At 45.4% G+C, this 26,867-nt stretch overlaps 1 protein-coding gene across 7 annotated transcripts in view; it reads left to right on the top strand.

Annotated features, from left to right (window-relative positions):
* GHR (growth hormone receptor) overlaps positions 1-26,867 on the top strand; it is a 217,121-nt gene that overhangs the window by 178,337 nt on the left and 11,917 nt on the right. For all 7 annotated transcript variants that reach the window (XM_054583980.1, XM_054583987.1, XM_054583985.1 and 4 more), the window contains exons 4-5: positions 16,146-16,275; positions 22,615-22,799. In XM_054583980.1, the coding sequence (XP_054439955.1) occupies positions 16,146-16,275; positions 22,615-22,799 (315 nt within the window). The remainder of the gene's footprint in view (positions 1-16,145; positions 16,276-22,614; positions 22,800-26,867) is intronic.

Genomic DNA, 26,867 nt, shown 5'->3' on the forward strand with positions numbered 1-26,867 from the left:
AAAGAAGTTATGGCCCCCGGGCCTGAAGTACTTCCCATTTATTGCATGCTCTTTGCCCCCATTTTCCTTCCACAGAGATGGTATTCAAAGTCATAGAAGAGGTCATTTAAATTAACTGCTGGGGATAGTATTACAGAGAGCAACAGCGACACTTGCAAATGCTCCCCAAATTGTCTGCAGTTGCCTGGGGCACTTGCAAGCAAGGACAGGAAAATGCCAGCCCCAGCCAGTTCCAGATAATGAAGTTATATGCTCCAAACATTTCCACTGTATTATTAAGTTAGGCTGGTCGGGACTGAAAAGTAATAAGATTTAGATTCCTATGAGGCTCATGAATTAATTAAACTCTGAAGATAATCCCCAAGGAGGAGTTTAAAACAAATCTTTGAGCAGTAACAACTTTATTGCGATTTATTTAAAACTTCTCAACCTTCTCACTTTTAAAAATGATGTTAAATATCTGAGTACTGGCATAGCGATTAAAATTACGTTTTATTAGTTTTTGATCACATCAAGCACTGATCATTGAAATAAAGTCTGTGAGATCAGTGACTGCAGTAACAATACACAGCACAGGGAGGTCCTGCTCTAGGGAGTGTCATCGCTGTGATTGCGCCTGGCCTTTGACCCTGAGCCGGATTCCCCGTATAGATGCCGGGTCACAGAGCCTTTGCCTTGACCGCCTTCCCAAGCATTGTAAATTCATGAGGGCAAGCAGCCATACAGCTATCAACCCCAAGGTGATTTTCAATGATTATAGATCCTTGGTAGAATAAGCTGGACTTACCACTCACCTGCTTTATGGGGACTTTGCTGGAAGAAAGTGGATGTCAAATAGGGATCGTGGGAATAGTGTTTGCCTGATTTCTCCCAGCCTAATAAAAAGGGTCCTGCTTGGGTATTAAAAGTCCCGAGAATGACTGGGAGACTTTCACACATGTTGACAAGACTTGGGCTTCTATGACTGAATGGCAAAGAAGCCACACTGCCCACGCATCCCTGTGAAGAGAGCCGGGGTCACATCTGAGAGCAAAGTCTACTTTATTATGGCTGGGGCCCAAGTAACCTTCAGTCTCTACTCAGCCGTATCTCTAACCTCTCCCTCGCCATCCCAGCATCTAGCAAATCCCAAAGGTGTTTGGAAACCTCAGATTTTCAAGGCTGTACAGGTGTTGAGTGGATGGCCTATGCAAGGTTGAGAATGAAACAAACTTCAGTGCAGGGCAGCCTTTTATGGGCAGGGAATTGAGAACAGACCAGGGGCCCACGATAGTAGACACACATGGGCCAAGACACGGGCTTCTGTCTCAGCGGGATCACAGTGTACCCCAGAGCAACGAGAAACGAGAGGGGAAACACTGCTTAGAGTGTGCAGTTTCTCCTCTCTCCCCTCCTCCATTTCCACTTACTCGCCCTAGTGCATCGCTCCAGTAAATTTGTTTATTCAAAAATTTTTTCCAGACTGATTATATTAATTGAGAAGATGGATAGTAGTTTCTTATTAAAAGGGAAAAGTTATATGAGCTGATTTCATTTGGTGAGACTTCTGCTATGTCCTCAATTTCAGCATCATGTCCCTGGACGAGTATTTTTGAAGTGTAATTTTCATCCTGGTAGATATTTGCCTCCCTCTTGAGTTGAACTCCTGGTTTAAAAAAATTAGCCAAGTTGGAGGCGGGGCAAAGGGGTGGAAAATGGGGGACATCTGTAATAGTGTCAAAAAATTGGCCACAGAAATACAAAAGAAAAGGCAGTGTTTTAAATTCTATAATTCTATACGTGAACTAAATATTAAGCTATTTGGGGGATCATTCAGTTGTGTTTATTTTTGTTGACATTTTATTTTAGATGGTACTTTATTGTATAGCTATGTTGATATGCAACTTTCAAATTACAAATTGTAAACTCAAATGTGTGGGGGCCAGAGAAAAATTCAAAACTGGAACCTGGTACACTCCCTGCTGTAAGAATTAAGTAAAATACTCTGCACACACTATATCTTATATCAGACAAATAAAATGAAAGTGCCATATTTTGTATCCCAGGTAGCTGTGACAACTTTCAAACTTCAAATTCTGAACTTGAGATTTTAACCCTGAAAGGCAAAACCTACTCTTAAAAGTAGTTCTTCAACATGGTCTTTAAAAGTGCTGACACTTTGCTCTGGCTGGTGTGGCTCAGTGGATTGAGTGCCGGCCTGCGAACCAAAAGGTCACTGGTTCGATTGCCAATCAGGGCGCACGCGTGCGTGGTGGGCCAAGTCCTTGGTTGGAGGTGTGCAAGAAGAAATCAGTCAATGCATCTCTCATGCATTTATGTTTCTCTCTCTCTCTCTTTCTCCCTCCCTTCCCCTCTTTCTTGAAAATAAATAGATAAAAGTGCTGACACTTCTGTAGAGTGAATTTTCAAAAGTGTAGTCTACATGTGGTGGGAGCGGGGGGTCGGGGGGCAGGTGGGGTCTCTGGCCCGTTGAGTGCCAACTTTAAAAGACCATGGTTTCACTTCTCTTTTTCTTACCCAGTGATTTCACTGACCTAACAAGGTTTGAGTACTGCTCACATCACAGAGGGGCCAAAATGGATTATGTTCATTCGTAATAAGATATGTGAGTTCATAAAACACTCACCAAGTTATCGTCTGATGCAGAATTGTAGAGAAGTTTCGTAGTCATTGAAAGAAGCAAGGAAAAAAGGTGGTTTTCATTTCCAGTGTTGAAGACATTCATCATCAGACTTACCACCTGAAAATACTTCATCATCATACTAGTATTTGCATCACGTTCACCACGGCCTAGTCCAAGCCTTTTATGTAGTTTCAGTCGTTAGTCGTCTGCATAGGAATTCTGTGTGGTGGGCACTGTTATCCTCATTTAACAGACGAGGAGACTGTGGCCCGGGAGAGTGAGTGACTTGCTCAAAGCACACGCAGCAAGGCCCGATTCCAACCCAGGCATCCTGGCTCAAGGCCATCCTTGTGACCACGTGCTGAGCTGCCTCTCCGTATCTACTGGATGTAGACCTCTTCCTCTAGAATAGGGGGGAAGCAGTGTTATAAAGACGCAGAGAGTATGGGCTTTGAAATAGGACTTCCTACGCGTGGCGCTTCCCACCTCCGGGCCAGAGTTTTCCCATCTTTACCGAGGTGTTCCGCCACGCCTGTGCCACGCGACAAGGTCAAAGAGCTGGCCAAGATCAAACACCAAGAGCTTCGAGAACAGGGCCGGACAGATGAAAGTACCCAATAAGTGTTAGATCTTGTTATCATGATAAATATATTAACTTTTGTATGTGAATTATAGTAGCCAGGTTTCCTGAGAGGTGATGAACCTTTATTAAACAAGCACTTTTTAGAGCTTATCTCACAATAATTGAGTAAGATTATTCTTACCATTCTTACTTCATAAAATTGGAGGAAACTCAGACTACAGGAAAATGTTATTTTTCTAAAATCAAAGACCTAAGCATTCAAACTCAGGGCACACAGGCTGCAAAGCCTCAGCACTGCCCCACCCCCCACTCCACCCCAGCCCACCCCCGTCTTGTTCTAAACCCCAGGTTTGTTCAGCCAGTGCCTGCTCATTAATCAAAAAACACCGATGCAGAACAGAGGGAAAAAATTGAGCTTGTGAAATTGCTCTGTGGGCATGGTAACAAATGTAATGCAGCCCTATTGGCTCAGTGGACAACAGCCAAGCTGTTCTGTGTTAAGACCTGTTCTAGCCCATTAATAAAGTTGCATTTATGATCACAGCATGGGAAGAGGCCCCCCCATGAGTCTCAGTTGGTATAGGAAGTGGCAGCTCTGGCTCCTAATTGAGAGAGAGCTGTTGCTTCTTGAATCAGTGCTGGACCATTGCTCCAGGGGGACATTAATTCACATCCATGGAAGATGTGAAACTCAACAGCTGACCTGGCCACTTGTCACTGCTGACGATCCTATAAAATTTCTCTGAAGACGGGAACTCTGTGTTCTAGCAAAGCAAATGAGTATTTCCTGTTTTTTGACCTACAGCTTTGAGAGTGCTAAATCATCAGTATAGAAAGATTCCTTTACTCCCCTCGGTTATAGTTATTGTAGTTCTATTAAATGCCCAAAAGGAGTGCCTGCGTATTTCCTTTTGGCCAGGTACACTAGCCTTCCCCTCTTTTTCCTATTTCCTCTACACTTTTACTTCTTCTCTCATCTGTTCCCCAGTGGTACCTTGAATTTTTGAACCAGAAGGGCAGTCCAAATTGCCCCAGTTGTGAATTTCAGAGATCTGGTATGAATCTTACTTCTGCCTCTCAGCAGCTGAATGAACCTAGGTAAGACATTTAACCACTTTAAAGCCTTTTATTCCCCGTCTACAAAATGGGGATAATACTGTCTTCTGTGGCTGCCCTGAGCATTAAATGTGCGTGTTTCTAAAACATAGTCGTATGTGGTGTTAGTAGAATCTGACTCATTGCCCTGACACCCCCATGTAAGCAAAGCCATGTCCCACAAGACCCAAAACAAGTTGTCCTTTTCAAGATGAATACTTATGATCCCTCCTTAAATGTATTCGATTTGAGTGTCTAATTTCCTTTGTGAGCCAGAAGCTGTCTTATATCTTACTGAAGTTCATAGCTGTCTTTCAAATGGGAGCCCTTAATGACCTCAGGCTGGCAGGAAAACGTCTGCTCTTGTCTTTTCTCCTTTTCTGATGAAGCAGACAGCACATTCTTCCTGAGAGCTGAGACCCAAAACTATACCAGTCCACTAGGGGAATCAAAAACAGCGACCCCTAAGCCCCTCCCAGAGAAGAGGATTTGGTGGATCTGGGATGGAGCCCAGGAACGTGGGTCTGGCCAGCACCCCAGGGGGGCTGGTGTGAGAGAGCAGACCCCAGAACCACACTCTGGAAACACAGCCTGTAGCGAGGGCAGGTGCCTTCTGTGGGGGAGCGCATGCAGACCATTGATGAGGGCCTCTCAGCCAAGCTCTGCAAAGAAAAGGGAGCCAACATGGAAGACGACCAAGCAGGGGAAACTCCGCTTCGCCTCTCCAAATGCCAGGCTGTTTTCTTCAGACCTACGTCAACCTTTTATTTTTAAGCCATTCCTCATTCTCCTGTACAGTTCAAAATAGTGAGCACATTTTTAGTAGTACTCTTGCTTGTGACTGTTCACTTGAAAAGATTTAATTATAGGAATAAGCACTTTCCTTACGCCCTATAGTGTCCTTCTGCTCTAACATCCAAGTCCTTCCTTTGCACATAATTGCATTTTACCTGATGGGCCCATGCCTCCACCTTAATATTCCTTTCACCTTGGTTTGTGCTTCTAACAGAGCAACACCTTTAAGGATGAAGGCACCTGGAGAGTGAGTTTTAAAAGGATAAGGAGCCAGGTCGGTGCCCTGGGTCTGTGCACCTAAATGTGTACTGATAAGTTGATCCTGAGGAGGAAAGATAAAAGCAGAATACATAGAAGGAAACGAACAGAATTCAAGTACTAAGAATTTGGGATTCTATGCCGAGTGGTGACATTGGTGGCCCCTAAAAATCTTGCCTCATTTTACACTTTCGTCTTGTAAAGGGATTCACTCACAGGCCATGGAAGTTTAGATTTTATGCTCATTAATAAGACCATTTTTTAGCACAGAATATACATGTTTACATATTTGCAAATTATATATACATATATATACAATGCTCTGCTATATTTTGTTCATTATAAAACATATATAAAAAGACAGATTTTAAAGTCTTGATAAAGTTGAGCTAAGCCATTTTATAAAATATTTTAATTTCAATGTTTGATAGAACAAAATACTTCCTGCAGTGTGTTTGCAGAAGTTTACTTCTTTTGTGGGGGGAAGTCCCCATTTAATGTCCAATGTTTACGAAAAGTCCACAGTTTATGAAACACAGTTTGAAGGCTGGGTCTCTCTTGCATTTATTTCCATATATAGTTGTAATTACGATCTCAGGCTCATATCTGAAAAGGGCACAGTATACACCAAGTTAGAGACTCCAAAAATGAATAGTAGTTGCCATCGGTGTTGATCTATATTTCAAAGCATAATTTAGGGTAATTTCCCATTTTGGAAGTCAACTTCCTATCAGCTTTGCCAGAAGCTTATTATTCTAGGACTAAGGAAAGTATCAGGCGAGCCATTCCTTATTGCTCACTTGGGCTTACATTATTGGAATCACCTTAAATATGAGACTTCTTTACATGACCTTTTTTAAGCCATTTGCCATCTCATGATTCGTTAGACCACCATAATAGCAATATAATATGTTTACCCATTTCATCAGCCATGTAGAACCTGTGAAAATGCGCTAACATGCTAAATGAGGAGACAAGTGAAGGTACAAAAGTACTACCTACCCCTCAAAGCTGTGTCCCCCAACTCTCCCTGCAGAATTCCTCTCCTCCCAAATGTGCCATGGGGCTCTGATACACAGGCTGAGTGAAGGTTCCATGTAACTCCACACATTCAGTATTCAGTATTAAGTAAACCTCAATTTCTTTCCTAGTTTAGATAACAAACACATACAAATAAAAGTTTTGGTGTTTCCTCTTCATTCCCCAATGGATCATCTCGCGCGGTCTGTGTGGGAGACAGCACCCTGGGTAATGGTTAGGTCCTATCAGCAGTGATCATGGAGCCTCTAATCTGTTTCAAATACCTCTGTTGCCAGTATTCACAGCCTGCTCTTGTTAATACTGTTTTCTGTCCTGTGGATCCTGACATCATATCCTGCAACATCTCCTCCTAGACTTGTCTTTTCACTACTGCTCATCCCCCCTCCTCTAATTATCACTCAGCCTCTGATGGCCAGGAAAAAGATTCTGGAAAGCCATAAAATGTTGTTATGCCTATCTAGGAGTCAGCAGTCCTACAATTCGACAGTGCAGCAGTCCACCACAATTGTTAGCACCCTGCTCTGCATGAGGGAGGAAACTCAATAAAAGCACAAAAGAACCACGACTTCTTCGAGAATCTTTGAGAGCATGCAAGAGCTTAACACTCGTGGAAGCATTCACGTTATTCAGGCAAACTTCAAGCCAATCTGTCTGGTTTCATTTTGTTTTCAATTTCCTAGTTAACGGACCGTATACCTAGATACCTATTTGCTGCCATCTAGTGTAGTAAATAGGTTGATTATGCATAGAATTCTGAACTCATTACATGCTTGAATGCTAGTACTCCAAATAGTTCTTCATGTTGGTTTGATAGAAGTTTTTGAAATGCCTAATCAGGGACCTGTTTTGCTTACTACCGTGACCCTGAACATGGCCTTCATACTATCACAGAGTCTAGGGCTCAGGAGCAAGCTTGGTTCACTCTGTTACCATGACACTTGGAAATTTGGTGGGGCCTTAGAGGTTGGTAGATCTGAAGTAAATTCGTAATAATCGAGAGGTCATCCAAGGTTAGTGATGATTTCACTTTGTGGAGGCAGCAGAACACATCGCCTGGCCTCCTATCAGCTAGCTGTGTGACCTTGGGCAATTCACTTCTCTCCTCTAGACATCATTTTCTTCATCTGTAAAATGAAATAGTGAGCCTAGGTAACTAGCAGGGTCTCTTCCATACAAAGAGTGTATGACTGTATGTACTGTATTTTGCCATCTATAATGCTCAGTTTTTTGCCCAAGTTTTTAAGGGAAAAATAAGGACGCACTTAAGAATGGGTATAATGATTACATATGATAGGTATAATAATGGGGATCCCGCGTATAATGCACACAAAAGTGTGGATGCATATTACGCATGGCAATATTGGGTAAAATATTTCCTTTTTGAAATGCCAAGGTGGTATTCCCAGAATCCTCTTCTATGTCTGAAATAAGTGTTGCTTCTCTAACTCTATGTGTTTATCTATCTTTTGGTTATGGTTAGAAGTGAGCAGAATTTCTGACTTGGATGAGGGAGAGGCAACTGTGGACCATGATTTTATTCTCTTTGTTCTTGAGAGTTGTCCAGGGGAATGTTGTCCACCAATGGATAGTGGATACTCACCAATATGCATTCAACTTCTCCTAACTCACAGTGGCAAATTTAGAAATGTATTACCCGCTATAAATGATCAACTTTCTAAACTGCACTTCCATTTTTTTGTCTCTCCATTTCATATTGGAACTTCTCAATAAAGTGTTCTAGGTCTATTGTAACTCATACTGGTCTTCCTTTTCTTTATACATTTCTATGTAGCTACTCCAGTATGTCCCAAAACATTTCAGATGTATAAATCTTATTTCCCAACCAGACTGAAAGATACACAGAGTCAGGGACCGTTGTTAGTTTCTCGTTTTCATGAGGGGGTCTGGCATTGTTGTTCAGGGAATGTGTATGGTTCCGATAATTAGGATTCTCTTCCCATTTGCTTTACATAAATAAGGCTATGATACTAAGCAAAATAAGTCAGGAAAAGCTAAGACCCTTATGATTTCACTCCTATGTGGGACATAAAACTGAAAGTCACAGACACAAACCACAGTGTGGTGGTTACCAGAGGGAGAGGGGGCGGGGGGGCAGTGTAGGGTAAAGGGGGCCACATATATGGTGATGGAAGATGGTTTCACTTTGGGTGGCAGGCAACAATGCCGCATACAAAACGTGTATCTTACATATTTGTGCACTTGAAACCTGTATGACCTTATTAACCAATGTCACCCCAATAAATTTAATAAAAAAGCAAACCAACACTGTCAAATAGAAATTTAATGTGACCTTCATATGCAATTTAAAATATTCTAGTAGCCATGTGAGAAAGTATTTTTAAAAAACAGGTAAAATTAATTGTAATATATCTTTTGTAGCCCAATAAATCCAAAATACTATCATTTCAACATGTAATCAATCTAATAAAACATTATGAATAAGATTTTTTACATTATTTTTTAACCTTCAGAATCCAGTGTGTATTTTACATTTACAGCACATCTCAGTTGGGACACTAAATTTTCAGTAAAGGGAAATGCAGACCTCCTGAAACAATAACGGTTATACTTAAGGGAAAATATTTGCACTGTTTTCATTTTTTAATTTAACTTTAAACTAATTAAAACTGAGTAAATTTAAACATACAGTTCCTCAGTCCCACCAGCCCCATTCCAAGTGCTTTGTAGACACGGGAAGCTCGCAGCCACGTCACGGAAAGCGTGGATCTGAAGTCTTGCTCCTCAGGACCTAGGCACCAGAAGCAGCACCAGCGCCCTCCAGGACTTATCAAAGGTGTGACGTCTCAGGCCCATCCTGCTGACGGTGCATTTTAACAAGAGCCCCAGGGGACACTGGGCAGCTGTTAAAGTTCAAGAGGCGTCTCTCCAAAACACACGGCTCTCCCCTGCAAGGAGCTCCAGAGAGCAAATAAATGGAGAACCGTGGGGGCTTTTAGGAGACTTGCCCCAGGAGAGCGATGGCGGGACGTGTTCTGTGGAGAAGCTGTTGGTTTCCCCCAAGGGCAGCCATGACTGTTCTGCTGTGGGGGCTGACGCAGGGCCGCCCCGGCGCTCGGGACTGGCCGTGCTCCCAGGACCTGTGGCGAAGAATCTAACACGGCTGTGACCCCCACAGTGAAGGCAGCTGCGCTCCCCCTGCCACATACACTTGAACCTGCAGCTTCCGAACCGCTGCAACACAGCTCTGAGCCTCTGTTTCTGCTCCTCACAAGTGAGATCTCCCTGGGAAGATCACCCGCAAGAGGGGCCGGTGCCGTCCACCACGCTGCTTCCCCCAGAGCCAACGCAGACACACACTCAGCACCCTCGCTGTGTGGGGGTTGGTCCAGCCCTGCCCCCCTGGAGATTCAATGAGCTAATCCTTATTTGGTTTGTTTTTCACAGAACTCAGCATTGGAGGGGCCCATCGACGTGCTATTTGCTTAAGGATTCGTTGTGCTAACCTAACATAGGAGCTCATTGTTCTAATTCAGCGATCCTCAACCCTGGTTGCACACAGAGGGGGCCCTGGGGCATTTTAAAAAGTACCAGTGCCCAGACATTGCCCCAGTCTTTTTTTGTTTTTACTCAATATATGGAGAATCATGTTACTTTTTAAAGATATAATTAACATATAGCACTGTGGAAGGCATTTCCAGTCTAATTAAATGAGGTCTCTGGAAAGTACTGGAGTTGGTTCGAGAACCCTGGGAGGCTCTAATGTGCACATGGAGCTGCGGGCAGACTGGTCCAGTTAGGAGGAGGCCTCCCCAGCCCGTCAGGTCCTGATGTCCGCGTCTGCACACACGTCACCTTGTTAGAGGGCACTTTCTGACCCAGTAGGCTCCAAGGGTGGGCTCCAAGGGTGAACAGGCCTGGCCTGGGGCACAGGTGTGTCCCGGGGGACATTTGGTCAGCGATCAGCAGCTTTTTTCATCACAGGAAACTGGGTTGAGTTCATCACGCGTCCTCACTCCGTGAAACCTTCCTCTGTCTCTCCACCCTCAGCTCTTGTGTCACTACGTCTTCTGATTTCCTAAAGCACTTACCTTTCTGTGAATTGCTTGCCACTGTCAGCTGCCTCTCACATGTTCATGGGTGACCTCCTAGACTAGACTACAGCTCCTCAAAGGCAGCATCCACATGTCACATTATCTCTGTAATTCCCACTGCACCCCAAAGTGTCTTACCCCTAACACAGGTGCTGGGCAAAAGCTTCTCAATTAATTCAAACATGAAATGTGAGATGTGAAAGTCTCTAAAAAAAGTCCAAAGGACTAAAAAATGGAAGGTGTTTTTCTTTGATGAGTAGAAAAAAAGTTTAGACAGACAAGGAGGAGAGGAGATGGGGGATTTAGATTTTTATGTTAGCTTTTTTCACTCTGGGAGGAATAGTTGGATGGACTATGAGTGAGAGAACCAGAACTCAGATTCCAGCTCATCGCTCTTCCCATTTAGCGTGCTTTTTTGGAAAAGGTCAAGGCCAGGAGGCCTGTACAGCTTCTGCTGCAAAGCCAGAGGGCCAGGTGACCAGGGACAGCATCAAGCAGCCTTCTAAATGTTCCCAAGAACCTCGCAGGGCCAACGCTCAGCATCTGCCTAAATCACTCAGGCCCCTCCCCCGCACGCTTCTCCCTAGACTTGCTGCATTCTTTTCTCATTGTCTCTCAGGAGCCACAGGCAAGGTCTTTGCTTGGGATTCTGTGCATTTTAATACTGATATATGATGACAGAGCAGCGCCCTCCAGTTATCTGGAACTCAGGCACTGATAGCTGCAACCCTCTGGAGCACAGCACAGAAAGTCACTCTGCACAATTGCGGTAGTCCGGCGAGCACCACCGGGCTTACCCTTGTCCACATGGGGAACGAGGCTAGATTCGGCCCTGTCCCTCACTTGCACTTCCTAAGTGACGGCAGTGAATAAATCATTAATGGACCATCACAGCTGACTGTGAGGATGGCAATAACAGCAAACGCTTCTGTACCGCTCCCCCAGCACGGGGCACCTCTCTGAGAGCTTTGCGTCCATGGCCAGCTCATCTACGCTTCCCAATGACCCTGTGAGGGACTATTATTATCCCCGTTTTCCAGGTAAGGAAAGTGAAAAGGTCATGGATGTTGGCCAGGATTACACAGGTTGTAAGTGATGGAGGCGGGGTTGGAACCCAGGAGTCTGGTTCCAGAATCTGTGCTTGCGGTCACTACCCAGTGTCATCAGGTTATTTCCCGGTCACTTTCATCAGTTGTCAAGGCAACTCTCAAGATGAAGAATTATTTTTTATTATTTTTAATAAATTGTGTCATTCCAGGGAAGGGACTACTTGTGCGTTAAATGAAGCTGAAGTGAGAGCATGAATGTCCCCAGCAAAGCAGAGAAGCTACTCGATGCAGGAGCAAAAGGGGCCAGTGTCCCGCAGCAGCCCTGCGTGCGCACTCTTACATCATAACTCCACGTAATAACCGCAGGTCCCTAGACAGAGCCATGAAGAAGGTCATTCGACATTTGACAGACTTTTTTAATAATTAAAAAAATATTAAAATATATTTTGGAAAACAAAATTTCAAGAATAAGTTTCAGTTACTCGGAAAATGCAGTTCTGTTAGTCATCTCGTAATCTGTGCTGGGCACATGAAGTATTCTTGCCTCGCGCGGCAGGATATTGCATATATACTTTTCAACTTTCTGAGAGGCAGGAGAGCTTAGCATACAATGTTTTTCAAATTGAAAGTGGTGACCCATCAGCAAGTCCATTTACCGGATTGTGAGCAGCATCACTTAAGAACAGATCAGAGTTCATGGCAGACATTAAGGGTTAGTATGTTTTGAGATATTTTATTTTTAGATAGATCACATAAATAAATATATGGACACTGGGTTGTGATTTCTTCCCGAGGGTCACTTTCCAGCTTTGAAAGTTACAAGCGCAGTAGCTTAGATGAGACTCTGAAGCAAGCGGCCTCATTGGAATCAGCGCTCTGCCTCTTCATAACCTGGGGGCCTCAGGCAAGTTATTTTCCTTTGGTTCCTCGGCATTCTCACTCTTCAGTGGTGAGAATAGCAGCACCTACCTCGTTCCGTAGTCATGCGAGTTGAAGGAGTTAATACGTATAATGTGCAGGCCAGTGCCTGGCACGTGATAATACCCCCAAGAAGCCTTCGCTGCTATTACTACCTTGTTATTCCTCTTCCACCTCATCTTTGCCTGAGAAGAGGACGTGGAAAATCGGCTGTGTGGAGTGCAGTGACTTCTTGCCATCATAGCAGACTTGCGTTTTCACATTTTCTTCCACCAAACCTTCCAGGATCGTGAATGTTCTGTTCTGTACTATTGCTTTACCCAACTACAGAGGCTAGCCACAAAGGTGTTTTTCGATCCCTGATACACTGAGGCTACTCAGTCACCCAACGATTTCACTAAAAGCCTGAGCAGGCCAAGAGGACGGACCACTGAGGTCATCGCCTCTTGTTTATCGTTTGTGGAAGGAACAGAGCAGTTTCTCCACGCTTGGCTGGGACCCGTGCGCTTGTGCAATCTTCAGGACATGTGAAAGCCATTTCAACTGGCAGCGAGCATTTCCTCACTCTGGCTTATGTTCAGCAGTAACCACTTGATGCACGTTGGGCTGACTGAGCTGCTGTGGCTGCTCCTCCAAGACCAACCCCTGACTGACCGGCTGCAAGTGCAGATTTCTTAGCAGAACCCGGATCCACCGAAGAGGGGCAGGAGCCATCCGGTCCACGTGCCTCTGGCTTTTCCCTGATTACAATGGTCCCCTCTCACTCCCATGTACCTATCACCACATACTCTGGTCTGGTCTTTTCCTTTCTTTCCTTGTTTAGGATTAAACTCATGTTTCAAGTCCAATTTATGCTAGACCACTGTTTTTCTCGGGATGTCTTTACAAGTTGTAATTCTTAATCATGTGAGAAACTGTGGTGGTGTTTTCTTCCTTTCCCCATCGTCTGTCCACTGCTGCTCAGCTCAAAAGGAAATGCTCAGCTGCTGGCGCTGAGTTACTGTCTGGTCGGAGGGAGGGCGAGGTTTTCCCGTCAAGCGCCTCCCCCGCACAAGCCTGTGCTCAGGGGGACTGCCAACGTGCAGGTGGTCCGTGAGTAGTCTCCCCTTCGGGGGCAGGTGGCTGCTGGTGCCCCCACATTCCACTGGGGCTCTGGAGAAGATCAGCCTTTCCTCCCACCTTCCCCACCTTCAACTGCTCCTTTTCTCCCTTCTGCCCTGACCAATGGCTTCGGGAAGACCGAGGCCAAAGAGGGTTAGAGCCGGGACAAGCACACAAATCTCTCATTTAGTAATGCAGTGCACTTCCTCTTTTTCCTTTTTTAAATATTATTTTTCAATTACAGTTGACATGCAGTGTTTTTTCTATTAGTTTCAGGGATACAGCATCGTAGTTAGGCAGTCATACACTTCACAAAGTGTTCCCCCCCCCCGATATAACTATGTCCAGTGCTAGTACCCACCTGGCAGCGTACACAGTTATCACAATATTATTGACTGTCTTCCCCGCGCTGTACTTTACATCCCCGTGACTGTTCTGTAACTGCCAGTTTGTACTTCTCAGTCCCTTATATTTTCACCCAGCCCCCAACCCCGTCTCCTCTGGGCATTTTCTCTTCTTATCTCCTGTGTGAAAGAACCGTTGGAATGGGACATATTCTTTCTCCTCAAATCTGCAGGCTTTAAAATAGTTGTGGTTTCAATACGTGTTACTAATCACTGATTTTCTGGAAGAATCAAAAAATAGCATTTCCAGTGCTTCAGCTAATTAAAAAAGGAACTTCTCCAGCTCCTCTGTGTATAATTGCCGCTGCCTAATGAAACGCACACGTTTTCCACTGTATCCATTTAGAAGAGTGAGTGCACGCAGGCTCCTGCCCAGAGAGCTCTTGTGCGGGGGGCAGGGGGTGGGGTGCGGGGGGGGGTCCCCTCTGTGCTGACCGCCCACACAGGGCTGACTGTCTGCCCCTGGTACCACGGCAGCCTCCACCCGTGCCCCCAGCTGCTGTACATGTCTTGGTTCATACACAAGAAGGCATATTTCTACAACAGTATGACCATGGAATTTTATTAAGAACAAAATTCTGCCACCCTCAATATGTGCTCCCAGGGCAAAGGACCTGTTTGCAGCTCAGGGTTTCCTGTAGATGTGTGTCCTGTGGCCAGACACTGCAGGGTAGTCAGCGTCTAAAAGCAGGACCCACTTCCCGAGCCTGAGCTTCTTTGCCCCATCAGCCTGGCAGTTGGTGGGAGGAAGAGGGCCCCTTCCCCAGCCTGGCCATCCCTGTGGCCCTGCGTGGGGCCCCACCGCCATCAGCCCTCGCTGGAACGGAGTCTCCACCAGGACCAGGACAGCATCCATTTCGCTTCCTGCTCTCTTCTTGGAACTGACCTGGCACAATATAGATGTTTTAATAAGTGTTTGCTGAGTGGATGGCTGAATGATGGATTTGTTTAGAAGGCTTATAGCATGACATTCCTTAGGAGTTTGTTGACAGAGGAAAAAGAGCCATGTTTTGGTTCAGAACACCAGCTACGTGCTCGGAACTTGGAATCGGGAATTTTTAAGTGTTTGTTTGTGTACTATTTTTAAATTAAGTTTTGAAGTATTTATAAGGATACTTTAAGATTGAGAGCCTCCCTCCTGCCCAAGAGTGAGAGTTTTAGGTCAGGAAACAAATATATTAAGTTTACAGTTGAATTGAAGACTAATCAGATAAGGAACAAAAATTTAAAAAAGAGAGAAACTTAACCATCTCCAAAGTGGCCATGGAAGTCGTAAAAACAATGAAATTTACACGTGCAAATCGGTTTTGCCCTGGACTTGTCTGCGAGCCCAGAGCTGCAGAACTCACAGATGCCGAGAGTTTGGGCTGAGACCCTAACATCTAGGAGGCGTTCTCCACTTCCCCAAATAGAATCGACGCTTACGCATGCGTCCTTGTTTAGCATCGACATCTACTTAATAAGTTTACTGGCTGGATCTTTTAAAAGAATGCAAACATAAGTGGCTTTTCATTCAAAAATCTATAAAAAGAGAAGAGGCCCTGGCGCGGGTTCTGTGGTCCTCATGCCACGTCCCCATGGCCCACCTGACATCAACACAGCCACCCATGGTGGGCAGTTGCCGCCAGTGCACCTCGCCGGGCGCACTTCAGATGCTCACCTCGGTATCTCAGACGTCAGCTGAGGACATAGCCCATGTGCAGGTGCAGCCTAGAAGTTCATGGGCATTAACGCTCCAGGGCATCCTTCAGCCAGTGGGTGATGGGAGTTGGAAGATAAGGCGCACTCTAGCCAGGACCTCCGAGGGGCTTCTGTAGGGCTGGGCCCCAGTGGGCCACTGTGATGACCAGCTGAATAGCACACGTGTTATTAACTGTTCGCCCTTCCCTTCTTCAATCCCCATCCCTCATTTCTAGGTCCTGGGGTCACCTTCCAGATAAACAACGTGCTCTCAAATCCTCACCTCCAGCTCTGGTTTCTTAAACAGGTCCCGAGGAATAATGGCTGAGATCAAGACAAAACGGTCTGTCCCTGGAATCAAGGGCCAGCAGAGAAATAACTGACCAGCAACACACTCTGAAACTGTCATTTAGGAAAGCATTTCTAGAATAAATGGTTTTTCTCTAGCACTGTAAATGTGAGTTTTGTGAGGGGCATCCCTTACCCTCCAGAACTCATGCCTTGCCTTCTCCCTTTATTCTGCAGATTCTTCTGGAAAGCCTAAATTCACCAAGTGCCGTTCACCCGAACTAGAGACCTTTTCGTGCCACTGGACAGATGGGGGCCGTCACGGTTTCCAGGGCCCGGGATTCGTGCAGCTGTTCTACATTAGAAGGTGCGGCCTCCGTGCCTCTCTGGCCTCTATCTCCATAGGCTTTCTGGCCGAGGTGTACTGAGTCCCGTGCCGCGGTAGGACTTGAAGACCTAAATGTACTCATTCATTCAAGGAAGCTCTTGCTATGTGTTGGGTGCTATTTTAGGCACTGAGATGATCCATTGGTGATTACAAAGAGATGAGGTCCCCGGTCTTGTGGAGATTCACCTTCAATGAGGGAGGACAGGCATTAAAAAAATTAAAAAGTAAAATGTCAGCTAGTAATGTGGTCTATTAAGAAAAGTTAAGCCAGAAAGTGGACACAGAGAGTGGCGGCACTCTGTGTGAACACATGCGTGTGGCTGAGAGTGTCTGAGGGTGAGCGCGTGGAAGCCTGGGTGCCCCATGAATGTGAGTGTGCATATGCATGAATGTGTGTGTGGATGGGGTGAGTGTGCATGACTGTGTGCACAAGGGGTTTGGGTGTTATTTTACACAAAGAGGTCATAGGAGGCCCTTCTCACGTGGTACATCAGAGACAGCGTGATCTGCGAGAGGCCACGGGGTGTCTGGGGGAAAGTGCAAGTGCAAGGGCCCTGAGGCCGGCTCGGCGGGTCGCAGAAAGCAGAGGCTGCACGGATGGTTCCAGCGGGCAGAGGGGAGAGCACTGTGAGAAGGGGTTGAGAGTCAGCCAGGCCAGACTCTGCCGAGCGAGCCAGTAGGCCATGGGCGGGCTTTGAACTTTATCTCTGGTGGGAAGTCATAGGGGTTTTTGAAAAGATATATGTTTTAAAAGACTCAGTTTGGCTTCTACATAGGAAATAGACTATGTTCCTGTTAAATGAAATAATTCAGTAAGGGATCTCTAATGCTTTTCTCTCCATTTTTACCAGCAGTCCTTCAATATAACAGGGGAAGAGTGAAGCAAAGAGCTCTCAATATCATTACCACCCACATCGTTTATTTCTTTGCCCTCGCCTTACGCTATTTCCAGGACTTTACTTTTTTATGTTAATTTGGGGCTCAAACACTGTATCATCTTCTCTTTTACACCCAAACCCCAAGGGAGGCCTGAGCGAGATGCAGGATCAGTGGGAACCCTTCCTCGTAGGCTGGTGGTGTTGAGCAGTCCCCAGGTGACTCTGAGCACCCTGCACAAGAGCAGGCAAGGGACAGAAGACGCCACGAGCAGCCAAGGACACGCGCTCAGGGCCGACAAACCCACGTGTCGGCCTGGCTCTAGCATCATGCATGAGTAGAGCCGGGCAGATGAGCCAGTCCATCCATAGCTCAGCCAGTCCCTTACAAAACAGAGCTGAGAGACCTTGCCTAGTGGCGGCCAATGAGGATTTTATTAGCTAATATGTGGGAACGCTGAATATAGTGCTCAGCATGTAGCAAGCACACAATCCATGGCAGCTGCCTATTTTTACTATTGGTAGTATAATAATCATTTAAAATAATAATGATGTAAAATTCCAATTCAGGGCTACAAAACTGATTTCGATTCTTTACTATGTGTGATTCTTGATATCCTATAAGAACATCTTTAGTGCAGAGCTGGGTGCTTGATTTCCAAATAAGACATACTTGGAGTCCGCCACCAGGACCGGCCTCACCTGCCTTCCAGGCGTGAGAGTGTTCTCTTGCATGTCCCCCAAAGGGGGCACACAGAGGAGATGGGTGGTACCAAATGCACTTTTTGTGTTTGGGGGTTTTTTGCTGACACTGAAGAGAAGTAGGCATCAGCAGACAAAGCTGGTTTGTATTTTGGACAGGAAGCTAAAATGTTTGGTAGCACTTTTGAGTGTCTGTTGATTGATTGTTAAATGGAGAAAGGGATTTAGTGGGTTCAGTTTTCCTCTCAGGATTCGGCGCCCGAGAGCCAGCTCAGTCAAAGCTGAGTAGTTGACGGCCCAGGCACAGCTGACGAAATGAACAGAGCGCTAGTGGAGCTGGGCCCGCTTTAGGAAAATAGGTTTTCACCTCCCTAGTGTTGACCAAATTTAAACCAGAGCAAAACGATACATCCCCAGGTGTGAAGCCTTCACAAATACACATCTGTTCCTTACCCCTGCACACCAAGGCCACCTACCGTGATCCCCAGGCCTCCTCTGCACAGCCCAGGACTTGCGGCGTCCCTGGTCCCAGTGCAGGCTCTGTGTCAACAGAGATGCCGCTGGAAGTGCGACCAGGTGGGAGGAAGTCTTGGACGTATTCAAAAGAATGTTACTGGTTTTGGGCCCTAGTGGAGTTTGGGGCGCCAGGAGAAAGAATTGTCACCTCGCCAAGCCCCCTAGGTACAACCTTGTGATTAGTGCCAATCTAAATGGCCTAAGATCAGCAGTTTACATTTTTTTCTATAAAAATGTAATTGATTTGAATATCTTGGCCAAAATAGCATAAGCCCCCACCAAGTTTATCTGGAAAGGGCAGAATCAGAGAGGTTAGACGTAACGGGCCCAGAAGGCCCTGAGTAGTGCACAAATGTGTTAGACTTGGCCTTGTCCACATGCACAAAGAGGACAACGCCCATGCACTTTGTGACTTGTCACCGTCTCTTAGAACTCAGTTCCCACTCAGCTCCTGAAACCATAGAATCACGACCCACACCCCCCACGACACACAAATGAAGCAGTGACATGATTTCATGCAGACCCAGAGCAGTGGAGGGGCCTGGCCTCAGTGAAGAGAGGCCAAGGGCACCTCGGCACATCCAGCTGTCTCAACAGGACAGACCCAGAGGCAGCCGCCTGCTTGGCTGGCACCGCTCCTGGCCACGTGAGCTGAGGAAGGGCGGCCCATTCGGACCGTCTCCGTGCCCCGTGGTGCAGACTGGGCCGCTTTCAGCCTCTGCGCCTGGAGGGGACGCGGCATGAACACAAATAACAGGCAGAGCGGAAGGCGACCAGGAGCCTGTCAGAGCCGCTCCACGCTCCGCTCCTCACCTGCCAACACCTCGTTCCCAAAGCACGTGGCTGTGTGAAGACCCAGTCCCTGAGGCTGTGTCCCCCTCCCACCCCCCGCCACTAACCTCCCTCCACAAGTTATCCTGGCTTTTTAAAGGAAGTTTCTTTTCCATCCCAGGTTGTGGGAGAAATTAGAAGGGACAGAGGGCATTGGTACTTCCTTTTCTTTTTCTAAAGAAAAGGTTCTATTTTAAGCCTAAAACACATGATTTGCATGTAATGAAAACAGTTGCCCTTAAAACATAAACAATGTCTTATTTCTATTTTTTTTTTCCAATTGGTGACCTATCGACGGAAAGCCTTCCTTCTACCCTTTCTTCTGACTTCCATTGCTCACCTTTCGAGCCCCTGCGCCTGTTTCACAAGGCAGACTGGGCGTAACCCAGAGCCCTCACTGGGGGAGCAGCACCTGCGTTGCCCCTCATGCCCAGGAAGGGAGGCGGCAGAGTATCTATTTCGTGAGTCCATTTGGGTTTTTGGTCTAAATTTAATAGTTTAAAAATAAATGTTAAATATTTATTTAAAATATTAAAAAAAAATAATGAGAGAAGGGTTGGGAGTTGTGTTCTGAACTTAGCTCTTCCAGGTCCTCCCTGTGTCGGATGAGAGCTTTCTGTCGTTTGTTCTTCGGAGCTAATGGGTTTGGCATCATCCAAACAGGGTTTTTTGTAGAGTCCCCGTGGGGGACAGGGTGCTGACATGCCAAAGCTGAGAAACTGTGAGGCATACAGGCCTGACCTCTCTAGAACAAAGCCAGACCTGCTAAGAACAGGCCTACCTCCTTAGGACACTTTAATACTAACTGTAACGCTGTCGAGCACACTGAACATATTTGCTGTGCCCTCCACTCTTACAGGAAAGCCTCATTCCCTAGGCTAGCCTGTTAAACCATCCTCTGCAGTGCACTCTTATTTAGTTTGAAATTCAAGATAAAATAAAGCGTATCCTAGTTCAATAGTATTTAAATATCGTTTCCCTGCTGCAAATGTACACGCACAGAGACACACGCACACACTTTATCCTTGCTTCTCCCTTCTGCCCACATTGCTCCCATCAGGGAGGAATCTTCCTCTCATCCAAGGGTATGCAACTTTTAAGAGTCTCCGCCAGAATTTATGCAACAGTTCCCTGTCTTGGACTCCGGTGTTTCTGCCACTTGAATTCCAGTTTCTTCCAACAGCTGAGGAGCAGCTGTCCCAAGCCTCTCCCAATGTTGCACAAGTTTCTTCCTGAGAAACAGCGGGAAAGAAGGATGCCTGTATCTTCCCCCAGTCCCTGCCTTTCCCACAGTTCCCAGGGGGAACTCCCGCCCCACCCCTCCCTGACCCCAGTCCATCCCTCCAGCCTCTGGCCCCAGGGCCTGCATAGTGTCATTCCTGTCGCCTGGTTCCTCTGCCACAAGTTACTGCCTTTCTATCTCCTTGACTCACAAACCCTCTTCCCAAGCAGACAGCCTAGGGAATGATAAGCGACTAAGAAATTATCTCCCCCCCAGTAGCAGTTCTAATTTAAGAACGTCTTCCCCAGTTGCCCCATTGCCTGCTGCTCCCCTCACCACATTCATACCCATACTTCTTCACCTCAGTGCCTTTGACCATTCTGTTTCCTCCTTTCCCTTCCCTAGTGCCATCTATTAAACTTCACTGACCCTTCAAGGTTGCTAGAAATGCCACCTCTACCTTGAAGCCTTCCATGGACAATCAGAACAGTCATGGCCCCTTCTGAGCTCTTTGGGAGCCGAATGAGCACCACCTGTCAAGCGTTTGTCTGCCCTGCTTTATAACACAGTTTTTTAGTCACATGCTTGGGGCCAGAGTAATTCCTGAGACACACGTGAATCCCTCATAATACCTAGCACAGGGTTTTATATATAATCGGTGCTTACTAAATGTCAGTGGACTGAATACAGGAGACCAAAACAGTACTGCGATTGTAATTTCTGCATCTTTTTTTCTAGCCTGAAGGAAGGGACCAAATCCTGTCAGCATGCTAGTGCTGGATACAGTGCTTGTATGGTGCCTACAAAGCAGGGTCCCAAAGATGGCCTGCTGGATTCAGTCAGCCAGCCAGCGAGACAGATCGCACTTGGCAGAGCTGTGGCACATTCTGTCACGTGCTTGCTCTGTTCCTGCTGGGAGGTGGAGGTGGGGAGCAGGGTTTGAACTTGAGTCTGAGCGATGGATCTCTTGATTGATCTGCATTTTTTGTTCAGGTCCCCATGGCAACAGACCAGGGAATTTCCTTTCCCAAAACTCTGACTTCTTTCCACAGCGACCGTCCTGGCATCTCCTTTCTGCTCAGCACACATCCTGCTGTTTGAAGTCACCTGGGTAGATGATGTGTTCTGCAGAGTAGGGTAGAGATGAATAACTAGGGCGGCATGTCACTGTGATCACGCAGCTTGTCTCATGTGCTCCGTGTTCTCCGTATGTCCATCTACCTGCCAGGATTCATTTTGTTGTCTGCTTTTATCTGATCCAATATCTAGGAAAAGAGGGACTTGTTCTTTGTAGAAAAACCAAAAAAGGAACTCGTAAGCAAGCATGTTGATTCACTTTAGTCCATGTTTATTTCTCCTTTTTTTCTATATCCTATAATTAAATGTCCATGACTAGTTACAAAATAGAACAGAAAAATTCTTTCTGGGTTTGGCGAGTTACTTAAATTTCTGGATTCATGTCTTTTGTCTCTTTCAGGGGTTGGGGAGAAAAGGTTAGGATTTCATGTTTCATACACATCAATGGGATGTCCTGCATGTTTGAAATGTTCTCCTGGCTCTTCATATAATTAAGGGAAAAAAATCAGAAGTATGAGGAAGAGTTCAAGGCATGAGGAAAACTCCCCCAAGCACGGGACACATGTGGAGAGGCAGAAACAGGGTATGGTGGTTCAGCATAGGGTGGTAACCGATTTTCCACCTCAAGGCCACCCATACCTTATTGCCACCCAACGTGGACAACACCAGCAGTGTGCCTTGGTTCCTTGGTCCACCGTGAACTGGAGAAACACCTGGGTCTTAAGACTCACCACTCTCTGGGAATCTGTATCGTTTGCGGGTTGGCTGTCATGTTTTAATGAAGGGCCTTATTCAACCTCCCTAAGCCTTATTTGTAGAATGTGGATAATAGAATGCCTATCAATGAGTCACTTCATTTAGGAGCTGTCCCATCACATGCAATCAGTGAACAGGTGGTTTTCCTGCAGGCAGAAGTACCAGATGGCCCTCGCTCGGTCTGTAGACAGTGACGGAACCTACCAACGTGAGACTTCCCGGAAATATTTGCTCATAAATATTTGTGTTTCAGTGTATTGACTCTGTCAAGCACCTTGCTTTGACTTAACCTATGGCCTGCCTTTAGAACAATTCAGCCTTTTTTACCTTCCCTTTCAGGAACACTCAAGAAAGGACTCAAGAATGGACTCAAGAATGGAAAGAATGCCCTGATTATGTCTCTGCTGGAGAAAACAGCTGTTACTTCAATGCATCCTATACCTCCATCTGGACGCCCTACTGCATCAAGCTCATGAGCCATGGTGGTACTGTGGATCAGAAGTGCTTCTCTGTTGAGGAAATAGGTAAATCACAGGTTTGTGTTTCCTTTGCCATGGCTTTAGGTTAACGAAGCAGGAAGTCTGCAAGGCCCAGGTGTATCCAAGTAGGAAGACCTTGTCGTTGTGCCTGAGAGCTGGATGGAAGTCGACGTGAGAGGGCATGAGCTCAGCTGCTGAACAAGAGGGAAAGGGAAGGGGGAACTAAGTTGGCTCTAATGAAAATGAATCTGGCAGTAAATGTTGTGAAGAAAAGAGGGGGAGCCTGGTGGAGTCTTCCTTGAGGAGGTCTTTAAACTGGATTGTGTTCCAGTGTGCCGCTGCAAGGGGCAGGCTCAAAGCCCCCTTAAGATTCCTTCTCTTCTAATTATTTGATATGATTATTATAGTCATATCTACTGAAATATTTTGTCTTTGATCTCTACTGTTGCTCTAAAAAATGCTTAGGTTTCCTTTATCACAAAGCACAATAACTCTCAGATTTTACATTTACAAAACAGTTAAAACCAGCTTAAAGACATATTTATAAGATCTCAAGACAACCATTGGAGATAATCAGCTCAATGGACTAAGTGAAAGGTCCAAACAGATTATTCCTTGTCCAGCATGTGGACACAGGGGAAATGAAACAAAGGAAAACAAACAGCTATAATTGGAATGTTCATGTTTAAACTATAATAGTATAAACAGCTAAATAGAAAAAAAATCAAAGGACTCTGAGTAGCTGGCATTGGTGCCTCACATCTCTCCACAAAAGCTCAGTTGTTGCATAGAGGAATTCCTGGGAGCTACTCTCGGATGGGCTGTCCTTGTATGTGGTTTTCCAGGCCTCAGCAGACTACAAGACATAGAGAGAAAGTGGCTAGAGGCTGCAGACAAAAGCAAGTAGTTCTGAAAGCCTAACTTTGAGGGTGAAGACTGAGAAAACTGAACAAGCAGGAAAGAGAACCCAACTGCCCAGTTGAGAGAGACTGTGGAGTCCATGTCCTGACACCTGTAGGTGTAGCTATTGAGTGGCTCAATGGGTAGTAGTAAGAATACGAGTCAAGACCCATGTTGTGACCCTGTCTCTGCCACCTGCCAGCCCCGCTCCTGTACTTGGCTGAGGGTCACTGAGGGCCTGCCATGAGCCAGGCACTGTTCAGGCACTGTGTTCGGGTGTGGTGGCTGCAGAATGCCTAAGATACAGTCAAGTTGGGAGTCAGAGGCATTAATGAATAATTGCAATAAGCAACAAGTAATAAATAATTGCAGCAAACCCAGAAAAGAGGACTGTTCCTGTCAATATGTGGCATCTGTAGCTTAGCCATTTTACAAATCACTCCAATTTCTTTTTTAAATATATTTTACTGATTATGCTATCATAGTTGTTTCAGTTTTTCCCCTTTTGTCACCCCTACATCCAGTATCCCCATTCCCTCCAGCAGTCCCCCCCTTAGTTCATGTCTATGGGTCATGCATAAAAGTTTTTTGGCTACTCCATTTCTTATACTGTTCTTAACATCCCCCTGTATTTTGTACCTGCCAATTTATGCTTCTTAATGTCTGTACCTTATTCCCCCATTCTCCCCCTTCTCCCTCCCAGCTGCTAATCTTCCAAATGATCTCCATATCTATGATTCTGTTTCTGTTCTGCTTGCTTGCTTAGTTCATTCTTTTTTATTCAGTTGTTGATAGTTGCACATTTCTTGCCATTTTAATGTTCATAGTTTCTAGTTTTACCTTGTCTGGGATGCACTTTATCTGCCCTCCATTCTAAATGATAGCTTTGCTGGATAGAGTAATCTAGGTTGTAGGTCCTTGCTTTTCATCACTTTGAATGCTTCTTTCCAGTTCCTTCTAGTCTGCAAAGTTTCTCTTGAGAAATCAGCTGTCAGTCTTATGGGAACTCTCTGCTTTTCACTTGCTGCTTTTAAGACTCTCTCTTTATCTTTAACCTTTGGTATTTTAATTATGCTGTGTCTTGGTGTGATCCTCTTTGAGTCCATCTTGTTTGAGACTCTCTGTGTTTCCTGGACTTGTATGTCTGTTTCCTTCACCAAATAAGGGAAGTTTTCTTTCATTATTTTTTTCAAAAAAGTTTTCAATTTCTTGGCTCTTCCCCTTCTCCTTTTGGTATCCCTGTGATTCAGATATTGGTACCTTTGAAGATGTCCCAGATCCTCCTTAGTTTAGCCTCATTTTTTTTTATTCTTTTTTCTTCTTGCTCTTCTGATTGAATCCTTTTTTCCATCCTCATGTTCCAAATTGTTGATTTGATTCTCATCTTCATCCATTCGACTGTTGGTTCCCTGTAAATTTTTCTTTATTTCATTTAATGTAATCTTAATTTCTGCCTGCGTCTTTTTTACACTGTTGAAAAATGCTCCAGTGAGTTCCTGGAGCATCCTGATAACCAGTGTTTTGAACTCTGCATCTGATAGGTTGCTTATCTCCATTTCATTTAGTTCTTTTTTCTGGAGTTTTGTTCTGTTCTTTCATTGGGCCATATTTCTTTGTTTCCTCATTTTGGCAGCCTCCTTGTGTTTGTCTCTGTTTTTTAGGAAGTACTGTTTTAACTCTCTGTCTTAGTAGCTTGGCTTATCATAGAAAAGCACACCTGTAAGTTGTATGCAGAGGAGCCTTAGGTAATCGCCAGGGCAGGAAAACCTGTGTTACTGTTCTGTGGCTCTGTGTGGAGGAGGGCTCAGAGAGGGAACAGTGCCACTGCCTAGCCCTTGGAGTTTTGACCTCAGGGGTGCCACCTCCCAGCACTTGCCATGATGCCAGTCGCCTCAATTTTTCCCCATATGCCACTAGTGCCCTTCTCGCTATATGGGTGCTGAATTCCAGAGGGAGTGAGTCTGTGTTAAGTTCTAAGTCCTTTGTGGGCCCTTTAAGAGGAGTCTCCTATGAATTCCACCATTTCTTCCTCTGCCCCAACCCCCACTGATTTTTGCAGCCAGAAGTTATGGGGACTTAATTTCCTGGTGCTGAAACCCTGAGCTGGGTGGTCCGGTCTGGGGCTGGGATCCCTTGCTCCCGAGCTGTTCATCCCAATTTTTATCATCACACATGGATGTGGGACTGTCCATTCTGCATCTCCACACCTTCCCTCATGTCCCCACATCTTCACGTCTCTGCTTCTCCTGCCCATCTTCATGAATTTGGTTTCTTTAAATTCTTGGTTGTCGGACTTCCACACAGCTCAAATTTCTGACATTTCTGGGTGATATTTGTTTTGTAGTCTCCTATAATTTTTGCTGAAGTTGTGCAAGGATTCAAGGCATGTTTACCTATGCCTCCATCTTGTCAAATCGCTCCAATTTAATTTCCCAAAAGTAGGGAAATTAAATTGGAGCGATTCCTGATGAGTCAAGTTTGGACTTTCTCTATTTTTTTAATAAAAGTGGTGTTCACCATGAACACAGTGGCCAATAACATGCACCTTCACAGTGTTTCAACTTGGGTTGAATAGAAGAGCTACGTTGGTTGGCTCCCAGGTTTTAACAGCCAGTAAAATCTCCTCACAGTGTATTTTTGTAGGCTTATCTCTGATCAGCCCTGGGGACCCAGACTTTGCCCCACTCCAGGTGACCTTCTCCATATCATAGAAAAGAAAGTAAATTTTATCTGTACCTGCACATAATTTTCAAAAACCTCAGTACTGAGATCCCAATAGCAATAATATATTGGGGACTATCTAAAATATAAATTTAGATAGAGTTCCTAGCTTTGGAAATCCACATTTCTCTTCATCAACCTCTTTGGGAAATTGTGGTCTTTATGGTCGACCACTGTACCTGAGAACGTGGATAGATCAAGAGAAAACAAGCAGAACTGTTGCCCGTTGCTCATGTGAAGTTAAGTGAAAGAAAACCCTTTGAGAGAGCAGTGTGATGCCTCCTTTCTTAGTTCTGAGGATGTGATCACATGTGGCTGGGAAGAAAAGAAGTCAAAGGGCATCTGCTGAGTGTCGGGAAGGATTGCACTAGTAGCAACACAGAAAAGAGCGAGATGAGGTCCTTGTCCCCAGACATAAGCAGGCTGGAAGAAAAAAGATTTCTCTAGCCCTAGTTCCAAAACGGCCACATGTTTAACTACCATAGGTCTTTC

The sequence above is a fragment of the Pteronotus mesoamericanus genome, unplaced genomic scaffold, assembly GCF_021234165.1.
Source record: "Pteronotus mesoamericanus isolate MK-2021 breed Mesoamerican mustached bat unplaced genomic scaffold, CSHL_Meso_final contig_75, whole genome shotgun sequence".
Taxonomy (NCBI): Eukaryota; Metazoa; Chordata; class Mammalia; order Chiroptera; family Mormoopidae; genus Pteronotus; species Pteronotus mesoamericanus.